The 12500-nt window shown below is 42.6% G+C and overlaps 2 protein-coding genes across 3 annotated transcripts in view; one reads left to right on the forward strand and one right to left on the reverse strand.

Moving 5' to 3' along the window:
* Positions 1–1498: 1498 nt before the first annotated feature.
* LOC139915068 (uncharacterized) lies at positions 1499–6290 on the reverse strand. The gene is made up of 2 exons (XM_071903558.2): positions 6208–6290; positions 1499–2858 (listed from the first exon to the last, which is right to left on the reverse strand). Exon 2 carries the CDS (start codon positions 2850–2852, stop codon positions 1812–1814), a length of 1041 nt encoding a protein of 346 aa, XP_071759659.2. The 5' UTR covers positions 2853–2858; positions 6208–6290; the 3' UTR covers positions 1499–1811.
* A 2836-nt stretch (positions 6291–9126) lies between these two features.
* Positions 9127–12500, forward strand: part of ccnb3 (cyclin B3) — a 12056-nt gene continuing 8682 nt past the window's right edge. Inside the window, exons 1-4 of one of the 2 annotated variants that reach the window (XM_078291813.1) lie at positions 9127–9208; positions 9471–9620; positions 9928–10014; positions 11236–11292. In XM_078291813.1, coding sequence (XP_078147939.1) covers positions 9537–9620; positions 9928–10014; positions 11236–11292 — 228 coding nt within the window. In that variant the 5' untranslated portion in view covers positions 9127–9208; positions 9471–9536. The remainder of the gene's footprint in view (positions 9209–9470; positions 9621–9927; positions 10015–11235; positions 11293–12500) is intronic. The other variant, XM_071903557.2, reaches the window with a different exon arrangement.

Genomic DNA, 12500 nt, shown 5'->3' on the forward strand with positions numbered 1-12500 from the left:
GTGTGTGTGTGTATATGTGAGTGAGTGTGTGTGTGTGTGTGTGATGATGATGATGATGTGTACAAATGACGGGACACAAGCTTGCTCTCTGCCCACTGACCTAATCTCTTTCAGGCCATAAATATGATCCAGAAGAACAATAAAACTCTTATTTGAAACAGCTCTTTAGCGTTTCAATAGTTTTTGTTTCAGTGGAGTTGGCGTTCTCCGGCCGTCTTCGTTCCCAGCGGCGATTTTTCTTCGTGGCAAGAAGAAAAGCAGGACTCACATCACTGTTTGCTTAGGGACCGCCGCTCTCTCTTTTCTTTCCTCCCGGATCTGTGTTAATTATGATATGACGGCTGCGGTGACCTCAGTAAGTGAGCAAGTGACTGAGTATGAAAATAAGTTTTCTTCGAGCCAGAACGCACTTCCATGCCAAATCCCAGTCCTCTGTTTCCAGTGTGGACGAAGGAGAATGGCACAAGAGGATGAATCGATGAATCCAAGGCCAAATGTGAGGGGAAACAACCATATAACGACCCAACATCCCCCCTTATTACATCTGGATATACTTCCCAACCAGTCCTGTGTCACAAAAAGTAGTGGAGTGCACTCATTATTTATGACGAGTCACAAATTCACACAAACATCTACAATGCAAATCAATGCATACTGCCAGTTTTGGTGATAGTTGCATTTTGTCTCTGGTGGTGCAAATTCATTCATGGAAGGAACGAACAAAAATGATGAGGAGGGACTGTGGATCACCAAGTTATGAATCATTCAACACAGTTTGAATCATTATAATTAAATATGCAAATAAAAAACAACAAAGATCCCTGTTTATTTTCTATCTGAGAGATGTTAGATTTCAAATATCTGAGGAGGCGGTACACATTTCCACCTGAGTTTGGGTCAATTCTCTGTTGCCCAGGTCAATCAGTTCAAAATTAACATTGAAAAGTTCCAGTCTTCATTCACAACAATTGTATTCGATTTATTTCCACTTAACCTTTATATATATATTTATATATATAAGGTAGTCCAGTAGTCCAGGTAGTCCCACTGAGATTAAGAATCTATTTTTTCAAGGGAAACTCGGCAAGAAAGCAGAATCAAGACAAACAAAAAGAAGATTTTTTTTAATACATTGGTTATAAGTTTTTTTAATGGTATAATTTTGAAGTACCTCCACTAACAGAAGTGGAGAGTGATTTGACCTCAGTCTGTTGACCCTGGTGACCTCATGGCCCAATATTCAGGAAGCTGAGCATCACTCCTGTGCTGCCATCTATTGGACATTAGTGGTTACTGCTACAGGACTTTGGTCAAAGTGACATGTTTGTTTCCAATATACAGTATACTATATATCCATTTTGGAATGAAACCATTACCTCAAGTTCATCATTCAGCATCTTAAATATGGAGCATCCAGGGTGTAAAAGTATCATTTTCAGCCACTATCCACTACGCATCTTTTTGTAAGAGTAAATGTAATTTTTTTACAATGGAATATTTTGTAATGAAACGCTTCAACTGCTTCAGCTTTTTATTGAATTTCATTGAAAAATAAGCTTAGTCATGCATTCAATATCAGATTAGAGAACAATACCGCTACAGTAAACCACAATTAAATGAAAAACTCAGTCATTAACCGGAGGCAATGTGTGTGTGTGTGTGTGTGTGTGCGCACGCGAGTGTGTGTGTGCATGTAGGTTTGTGTAGGCATGTGTGTTTTCTTTTATTTGCACGCAACTGGTGTGTTTGCAAGTGTGCATGTGTGTGTTTGTGTGTGTACACTTCAGTTATCACAAATACGATCGCAGTGATCACATTGAAACTCTAGACGCCATCTTAACTTCATTCAGGGTGGAGGTGATGATGGTTTCAGCCAATCGGTGGGCTAGTTGATGAACGTCATCATCATCATCGTCCTCTATCTGCTCTCTGTTTTTGGCGCTTAACATCAAAGGGTAGTGATTGGTCACCCAGTCTATGATTTCCCCAGAAAGCGCCTCTGCGTAGGCCGCCATTTTGGCTCTATCCTGGGGTCCTACGTCGTCATTTTCACCTCTGTAACCGTCCACGACTCTTACCAGATCGTCTGTCCATGCAATCTCTCCTCCCTCAGCGTACCCTATGGACAGTGAACGCATCAGATGCTCCATAAACTCCACCCTGGGGTCGGCGACTGCGGCCTGACACTCGTCCGCCGCCGTTGTTGCCGCCTCTCCGTTCTGTTTATCCTTCGGGGTCGGAGGAGGCGGCGAGGGCAGGAACTCCTTGGCGAGGCCTCCTTTCAGCTTCCGGGCGAAACTGTCTCTGCTCCTCACCAGCTCGGGGAAGAGAGGGGTGGTGGGGGGGGCGTCGGGGTAGTCGAGGGATCCCACGACGGGCAGCCCCGACTGGGACAGCGGCAGGTGACAGGGCCAGGCGCCTCTGGAGGTCTGGAGAGCGGACGAGTTCTTGCCGTCCGTGTCCATGTCCGCGTCCAAAGAAGCGCCCCGGTCCGTTTCCCTCGTAGATGCGTTCAGGAACGCCGGTTTTTGGGCGCGTCTGCCCCGTCTAGAACTTGAACTCTGGAAATCCTCCGCGGTTTGAGTTCCAGAGGCTTCTCTCAGAGCCGCCTCAATCACTGCTGAGGCCAGTTCTTCAGCTAACGTCTCCTGGCTGTGATAACAACCGCAATCCACCTCAGGTTCCGCCCATTCCAGTCGGTTCATAAATGAGTGGAGTATGTTCTTAGACATATTATGGGCAAAACTGTGCAGAACCCCGGCGTGAAGCGGATTGCTTTCTAGGGTTGAAGGAGCGCCAGCATTTTCTGGACCGGGCTGTGGCACCCGTTGGTCTCCTCGCACTGCCTGCATTTGATCCTGTGAGGGAAAAACACACAAACATCTCGCTCAGCCAAGTGATCGTTTATTGGAGCAGTATGTTCATTTTCTCTTGGAGCCTCCTCTTGCAAAATCTGAGAATGTGATACTGTACAAGGCACAGAAAGGGTCCAAAGGTGCCTCTTTCCTAATAATCTGTTCATTTATGTATTTTTTCATTAGAATATTGTTAACCAACGCCTTCAGTTAAAATCAGGCAGGGTGCACATCTTTCCCCTGACTGGTTCTGGGTGCAGCATTGCCTTTTTATGCCTTTAGTCCCTCTTCTGCAAAAATGTTGCACATTCCTGGCTTGTTATATTCAGACAAGCAGTTGAAACGGATAAGGTAAAATGTAAAAAATGAAAGAGCGTCAAATGTGCAAGAGATAGCAAGAGAGAAAGTGAAGTGAGAGAAAAACAGGACTGAGAGAACAGAAAGTCCCCTCCGCCGCCTCACAGAATAGAGATGGAAAGGGAGATTGTGGGCTCCAACCGCAGCCAGCCACCATATGAGCTGTCAGCGAGCCAGGATGTGGTTTATGTGACAAGCAGGAAGTTCAGTTTGGTATTAGATGAAGGGGGGGAAACTGTGCAGGCCTCCACAGCACAAACCTGTTGTGTTTCCGAACCCTTAAATGATAACTACTAGGTCTACAGTTGCCATGTGTGGGTTACAAAAACACACTGTTTGGCCAAAATGTCTTTCTTTTGTGTAATTTATGGGGAGAGAGGGCTTTGCTAAATACTTGGCACTCCAAGTTGGCAAAACAGAAAAGCAGCAAAGCAAGTATTACATGCAAAGTGTTACCCTGACTATCGCTGGTGCGTTAATGAAATGAGACAGCCCCATCCATTTGAATACAATGAAACAAGGCCTTGGATAGACGCTGTTTTAAAGAGTCTGTGTTTCCCAAGGCTTGATTCAACAAACAAGAGGGAGATGCTTTGGCTTTCACAGCCTGCGAAAGATTGAGGCTGTAATTGTGTTTCTACAGTTCATTAATTTGGAATGACATGGACACACACATCGAGGCATGCGTGTAAACAAGCAGGCATGCATGCACGCACGCACACACGCACACACACACACACGTACACACACACACACGTACACACACACACACACACACACACACACACACACACACACACACACAGTCAATCAGTCAATCAGTTCTAGAAGTTGCTCAACAGTGTGTGTGCTCACATAGACACATACAGGGGCCAGATTCACAAAACTACTCTTCCAAGTAACCTACTTTTTTTTTTTTCATAGTCTTAAGAAAAAAGTTAACACGTTTGTATCATTAAATTATTTCTTAAGTACTTTCTTCTTATTTTACTTCCTAAGAAAAAAAGACTTATGACTAAATGGGATTCTTGAAAGCAAAGTTCTCAAATTTGTTTAAAAATTTGTTTAAGTTTTTCTTAACTTTAAGGTAACCTTCCACTTAAAATTGCTGCAGTGAAAAGGTGAGCCTCTAAATGTATTCATTTAAAAACATTTTAGGCAATTAAGTAGGTATTTCAAAGTATAATAGTTTTACTTACTGTAGGCTATCTAACATTTTAGCTAGCTAGCTGTTAGACTAAGAGGTTAGCTAGTAAATGTTAGCATTAGCTGATACATTTCTACTGCGTTTTCCTCTTAACGGTCGTTAAATTCTCAAATGAACAAAGGTTATATTGCTATAGCTAGCAGATAGAGGCCATTAATGTTGTCAAAGGCTTATTTAAACTACTGAAAATACATTTTCACTTTATGCTTGCTTACATTGCGGTTGCTAGCTAGGCCCTAGTTGAGAAGTTCCTAAGTAAGAAACAAGGAGAAGTTGGTAAGAGATGAGACTCATCTTAAGAAAATATTGGGGAATTGCCCTTAAGAGTCTTCTTAGGAACTTTCTAAAACTTCTTCTTAAGTAACATCTTAAGACTTTAAGAGCACTTTTGTGAATGCAGACCCTGGCTTCTCTCTGACTGCCGGCCTGAAATCTAAGCGACCGTGTGTTTTTATAAATCATCTTTCTCCAGGATAAATTGGTGGATATGATACAATTTAATTTAATAAACTAAATTCTCCCCAATGATAATAACTCGCTTCAGGTTAGAGTTCTGGGGCGTAAGTAACACTATCCATGTGTGCATGGTGAATGTCTTTCCCAAAACACACACACGCACACACACACACACACACACACACACACACACAAAAACAAAGTCTCTCTGTCTTCTCTCAGCTCCCCGCTCACGCAGCCAAAACCAGTGACGCTATCAGCAGCACCAGAGGATCCACTTCACTCCGGTCCCTCTGCGAGCGTATCCCAAACTTTACATGCTCTATTGTCCTCCCATGATTCGCTCAAGGCCCGCAACCCGGGTTCAGAATGGACGGAGGAGGAGGAGATACAGAATGAAGCGCAGATGTGGAACAAATTACCGTTAAAACAAAGAATGTTTTCTCTTGGCAATCGGACTTGGACATGCGGACAGGCAAATAAAATGACACCAGCGTTTTTGTGGGAGGAGGAGGACTCTTCTTCATTGCTTTTTTATTTCCTGGCTGTTCCTGCGTTACACTACCCTGCTTAAATAAAGTTTGCAGCCCAAGTGATGGCACTTGCCAATTTAATAACCCCAGATGCTTCCTAGCATTAAATGAAGCACTGATAAAACTAATACAGCTTTTATTAAAATGTGACTGCATGCATTCCCATTAGTGACAAATCCAAAGAGACAGTTCTGCATTATAAAAGTCTTGATTTAGGCTTATTTTTGGCTTATTATCAAATGGATAGACTCAGAAATTCATGATCAATATTCTGTCATGATTTTACATTGTTTGAGGGAATATCTAGGGTTTTAGAAGCCACTTTCACTGATCAATAACCAATAATCCTTTGATAACATTCATAATGTTACTGGCTTTGGATTTCTGTTTATGAGAAAGAGTTTGCAGCCTCCTGTTAATATTTGTTAGCAACCTAAACAGCAAAATGTCCCTCTGCATATGACATGAAGCCTCAAGGGAAAGCTCAGAAAAGAATGGACAGATAAGAATAGAAATAAACTAAATCTTCACTGCAAAAGTAACAAAACAAGGAAGTGCATGAGGATTTTCTGAGCAAGAAATCGCAAAAAAAAAACCCCATGCTGTTTAACTTTTATTTAACCAGAAATAAGAAATAAGAACAGATTCTTATTTACTATGAGATCTGGCAACGGGCAGAAGGCATTTTGAGAAGCGAGCGGTTGAGATTAAAGTAAAAATAATAAAACAAAAACTATACCAAAACATTCAACAATATGCAGAAAACATCAGGCCCATATCTGCCTGCAGCCTTACTCACCAGTTAGTAACAGGAGACAGTTTGCTCTTTGGTGTCAGCGATGTAAATGAATTAACAAGGAAATGGGTTGACAAATGAATTCACAAATCATATTCACTTCCTGTCTGTGTGTGTGTGTGTGTGTGTGTGTGTGAGAGAGAGAGAGAGAGAGAGAGAGAGAGAGAGAGAGTCTGTTTGCGTGTTAGTCTCATTCACATGTCTACCTCATGAACAAATGAACCCAAAAAAACAAATGTACACACACCATATGAACTTCTACTAAATGACTCTGCATGTTTTCTCCTCTCCCTTTGCTCGGGTCAAACTGAAGTCTTGAAGAAGAGAGAGTCACGAGAAGTCACGAGGAAGAGGAGCAGATGGAGGGGAAGGAGGGGGATGAAGAGGATGCGGAGGAGGTAAAGCATCACAGATGCTGACCGGGCCTGAGCCAAATCGCACTTTCAAATACATGTATGGCTTGTTTTGCCCTATTTAAGGTGCCCGGTGGGTGGGGTTTAACCGCATAGGACAATACAGAAAGTGCCAGAAAGTTTCGACAATCCCGGAAAATAACTGCCAATCAGTTTCGTTTTAATTTGATTCACAACTAACCTGATGCTGAATCGTCCTGTCGTGGTTAAACCCCACCCATCTGGTATTCTAAGCAGATTAAAACACATGCAAAGGCTTATTTGTGAATAGTGTTTGACCCAGGTCTGACGGAGACAGAGACAATCTGGAACAAATTGTTCTTATTAGGAGGAAGTTTTTCTTTCTTTCTTTTTTTTTTTTTCTTGGACGAGGGACCGACAGGGAGGGGAGGTGAAATAAAAGCGGTGTTGTGCGATGATATCTCTCCCCTGACTTCATTAGAGAGCGGCCTGCACTCCCTGGGCCGCAGGCCGCAGCGCCGCGTCAGAGGATCCGCTTCAAAATAAAGAGAAACGTGGAGCGAGATTTTAAATGGAGCGCACCCAAGGACTCTCTGTCTGTTGTTTTGTCTAACGTGTTTTTGTGTCACAAACCGAGGTTGAGTTTGTTCATTTTGGAGAGTTTCACAGCGCTGCATCCTGGGTGCGTTTGGTTCACGAGCCAAAGGGCGTACTCACAAAGTTTCATCGCCCTATCTGGCATTTTATACGGATGAACTTTCCCCAAGTCACTATAGGATTGAAATGAACTCAATCAAGAAATATTTCTCTCTCTTAACATGAATGAGAAACTCTTTATGAACTCTATAACCTTGATTCTCATAATTCAAGCCAGAATCAAAGATGGCTCCTCCCAAATTTACTGGCAGCTGGATTGATATTAGCTGCCAGCTTGACTTTATATCCGCATTAAAAAGTCCCTTTTGGATGCACACAATATATAATCGGCATTCTTTATGACCATCCATCGTCCAGATTTGCTGCAGTATCTGGGCGTTTTGGGCCCCAACAGGCCTCTTGCACATGATCCCTGGGTTGGTGTGTTCATTGCTCAACACGATCTATCAGTTTGATTTTAGGGGTCACTTCATCAACAATTGTCTATAGGCAAGTCTTGGCGTTTCTGACGAAAACCTCCAAGAGCGAACTGTAGCCTGTGACTCGCTGAACCTGAAAAAGAAGAATGTCTAATGGCTTATTCTCCCCCATTTGTTTGTGCTTTACGCGTTCATGTCATGTCGGATTTGTCGTAAATATGAGCTGTTGACTGGGAAAAACTTAAAAATCTTCCCACTTGACGTCACAAATTGTGGAAGTGCGTCAACACAGGCGAGAAACATGGCAGCAATCCCACTCGCAGTCCAAAACAATAAAAATCTTAATTATCTGTTATAGTCACAGTGATACAATCAAATCTGCTTACAAAAAGCGATTAACATCTGCTGCGGTTTGTTTATGGTTGATTTTGAATTCATAAATTAAAATGATTTTGGGAGATGTCATCCCGTTCTTCCGCTTCTTCCGATATGACGTGAACGCAGCATATTAGCCCAAGCAATAGGTGTGTGTGTGTGTGTGCATGTGTGATATGTCTTAGTTTCTTATATCTGCAGACAAATGAGGATTCATGAGGAAATGGGTCGACAGCCACATGAGTTTAGGTTCACTTGTGTGTATATTCTAATTTTATGTGTGTTTGCCTTATGCCTGTCCTGAAATTTCACTCAGTCACAGAAACAAGGGGTTTAATACAAAAGCATTTACCAGTACACAGGATTTGATGTTGCAATCCTTTGTGCCACGATCCAAGGCAAACATGCACACAGAAGCCCAAATCACATGTCAAAACAATGATGTACTAACCCACAAATGGTAACTGTAGATAAATTATTTGTGTTTCTAAAATAAAAAAGAACTCCGCTTCAGTTAAGATTGTTCTTTCAAACTGGCAGGCTTTTTATTTCCCAGACGCCCTTTTAAATCCAAGATGCTGAAGTTAAATCCCAGTTTATATTTAATCATGTCACAGACTGTCAGTGTTCATTGGACTCGTGCTTCAATGGTGAGGAAAACATCAACAAACTGTAAAACCTCTGAGCTCCTATTGGTTGCCAAGGGGTTTGAAAATTCCACCGGCTCCTCCTAGTGGGTGTGTTGGATTTGGGTCGAAATGTAGATGAGGTGGGCGGGGAGTTATTCGTCCTCTTAACTTTTGACTTAACTTCTCATAACCAAATAACAAGCTTAGTCGCTTAAATACATAAATCGTTAAATCATTTGTTACTTTAAAGGCTTACGCCGTCACAAAATCAATCATTATTAAGTTTACAAAGCGACCGGGCGGCGCCTGTTCCGCAAAACGAACGCTCCATAACAACGGCATCCCTAGCGGCGCGCTGATTGGTCCGCCGGAGTCGAATTCCAGCCAATGGGAGCGAGGCGGAGTAGATTTGGAACTGCAGCGGAAACACTTTTGTTTGGTGTCTGGTTGAAAGAAGCGAGTGAGCGACGCTGCAAAGCTTGAATTTTTATGAATTAAACGAACTTTTTGTTGTTCCATTTACCCAAACGCAAAGGAATCATAAACTACGGTAAGATAACATTTCTTATGAGCGATTTTTAACTCTGGATACTTTCTAATACAGACAAGATTCACGTGAGGAAACCCCACCCAGCGTTGCACGGAGGATTGGATGCTTAACACAGAACAGATAACCTGTGTTTTTATTCGTTTAACTTCTCTTTCTTCTTCTGGATTTAAAAAACTGCAAGTCGAACATCAAAGCAGCACGCCGCCGTATCGTTTTCTAACACCGACCCGCCAATTTGCTAACGTTATTTTCCTTTGCACAGCAGATCACAGTGTGTGTGGGGCCGTTGTCTGCCGAGGGTTATTTAAGAGGATAAAAGGAGCCAGCCATGCCTTTTCCGAGGGGAAAGAAACCCACAGTCATCGCCGGGAGCAAGATACCCAAGTTAAATGGCAAAGTGGCTGAGAAACAGGTAAACGCAGCATGCAAGTCATTGTTTTCTCTGCGTGGAGTGGGACGGCTCATTGAAACAGCCCAGCTTGGCAGCAGTGAATAAAGAGAGATATTGCAGTAGCTGTGTTTTGCAGGTGGAGAGTTGCAATAGAAATGAGACTTATGCTAAAATGCAAGGAACAGTGTGTTTTCACATTGCACTCCTTGCACATGCACAGCAGATTTGGAAGTTGTATCATCTGACAGGTGCAAGTTTCATCTAAATCTCTCAGTATGTTTCCTTCTCAATGTGTTTTCTTTTCTAATGTGTGTGTGTGTGTGTGCAGCAGGAGGAAGGCCCCCAGGTCAAGAGGTCTTCCTCCCCTCCTCACGGTGCTCCAAAGAAGAGGACGGCGTTTGTTGACATCACCAATGTAAGTCCTGCACCGTGGTTTGTCTTGAAATGACAGTATTTGGATCATCGTTCTCTGCAAATTGTCCAGAAGTGGGAAATTGGGTTGAAGGGAGGAGACTTTTATGGAAAAACATGGACATTTTGGCACATATACTGATTGAGTGTAGTTTCACCTGAGTGTCCTTTCTTCACTGAAGTATGTTTCCAGTGCTTGCACCTTGATGATGCACACATAGGGTGTCCCAAAGCGTAATGTTGCATTGTAGCAAAGTAAATGACTGCTGGACTCACAGGTGAAACTGCTATCAGTCTTTTCATCACACAATTAAGTTGATCATACAGCTTATTTTTCAAAAACTCGCGCTCTTTGTGTGACACCCGTCAGACACAGGTGAGGCTTCTCTGATAACCATAATTTTAAATTCTCAAAGGCAATTTCACCCACAAATATTCCCACATATTTCATACAGGGGTGTACAGTGATCAGACCAAAAGCTAGGCGGAAAATTGAAAGATGCACAGATCTTAAAAGTCGTTTAATAAGAACTTTTACCCTGCCATCGTAGCCGAACATTAGCGGGTGAGAGGCAGATAGAATTCAAAACGGCTGGGAAAATATTCAGAGTTGCTGATGGAAGTCAGATTCCACCAGTCACTGTTTCTGGAATTGCTGGTGGACGTTGAAAGTTAGTCTTTGTGACCAGTTTACATCACCGGCATAATGCGTCCCTCCTTTACACACACATGTGCATTCACACAGCAAGCAGCCTGAGAAAACAAGACTTTAACAGCTTTTGGAAATGAACGGATGGCCTTGAAAATACTTACTTTTTTAATTGAAATATAACACCCAAAGTCATCAATATGCCTCAGCTCTCTGGACCTTTCTCCAGCCTAGCATCAACACTTCACATCCTGAGTAAAACCCTCTGATGGAGATTTGCGTTGATACAGCAGCAGCTTTAAAATTGAATGAATTTCTTGACTTGACAAGTTCGGGAGTAAAAAATGAGGCCTCTATGATGTCTAATTTTGACCAGTGTCATGTAAGACATTTTGGGTCCGTGCATTTAACCAAACAGGACCTCGAAAATCATTGCAAAACCTTGAATTTGATGTCTAAGTGAGTGTGGGAATTGCTAGTGGTCTGAAAGCAGAATAAACCCTGCGCTGTTCTGGAGGACCAGATTTCTCAGACGTGGATTATTTTGTCTTCATGGCTCGCTCCTCTTGACGACAGGCTGCCGGTCAGTGTCTGTCAGATCGCCGTGACAACGGGGAGGGCAGTGGCAGGACAGTAAGTGGGATGCTGAACACATCCAAACCTTAGGTGGTGGACACTGTGTGTGTTTGAAAGTGAGTGGCACACTGCGGCCCTGGGTGTGTGTGTGTGACGGTGTAACCAGACTCACAGTATCTCGGCACTGTGGTGTGATGCATGTTCCCTGCCACCTCACCATGCTGTGAAACCAGCAGCGTGTTTGTTTACTGTCCACTCAGTCACCAAAACTCAGAGTGAAACCAGCTGGGCGGGAGTGAGACTTGACATGCTAATGCCTCATTTAAACTCTGGATCTACATTTTTGATGCGAGTCAGTTTTGTAGCTTTGAAAGAGCTGGACTCGGTTTTAGGGCTGAACAATTAATCGAAATTTGATCGAAATCGCAATATGGCCTACTGCAATTTTCAAATCGCAGGAGGCGCAATATTTGTTAAAGGTGAAATGTGTGTCAAAATACCATTTTAAATTAAATATTGTGGTGCTGCAGAGATGTCCTGGCCTACACATCATATTCTACAGACTTAAGAAAACATCTTTGTTTGGTACAGATCCCCGCAAAAATCACACCATAATCATTTTAATACGTTTTTCAATGAAAATGAGAATAATGATGTAAAAATGATCATTCCCTCTAATATCGCAAATCACATCGCAATTGCAATATCAGTCAAAATAATCGCAATTAGATATTTTTTCAAAATCGTTCAGCCCTACTCGGTTTCCTAAAGGCATCCTGGCTCTGATCTCAAATTCTTACAAGTATTATTCTATTTTGTCGGAGAACTGGCAGATTTTTCACAATGCTGCATTTAACATGTGAGCGGGACCTAAGGGAAAATGTCAACTTAAAATTTAAAAGATACCGAATTTTCACTGCAGCTGCATGTTTTCTGGCTGCCGGTGAACGGTGTGAAATTCATCTGACCTTAACCGATAGTTTATAGTGGAGTCAAGCTGATGAAGCAATTACATGGCTCTGGGAAACCCGGTTCTGCTGTGTTCTGCTCCATCAAAAACACAAAGGGAACTAATTATACTAAGCTGGTACTTTTGGATGGGGACAGATACTAGAATAACTACTCCTCTCTCACCGATGGGTAGATGTTTCAGCGAGGATTCACACACCACTAACAAATTGCAGTTCTTCCCGTCTCGGTAGGAAGCAGGGCTGCACAATTAACGGTGTATAATCAGATATCGCAAATTTAACTTCCACAATAAA

Source organism: Centroberyx gerrardi, chromosome 23 (genome assembly GCF_048128805.1).
Source record: "Centroberyx gerrardi isolate f3 chromosome 23, fCenGer3.hap1.cur.20231027, whole genome shotgun sequence".
Taxonomy (NCBI): Eukaryota; Metazoa; Chordata; class Actinopteri; order Beryciformes; family Berycidae; genus Centroberyx; species Centroberyx gerrardi.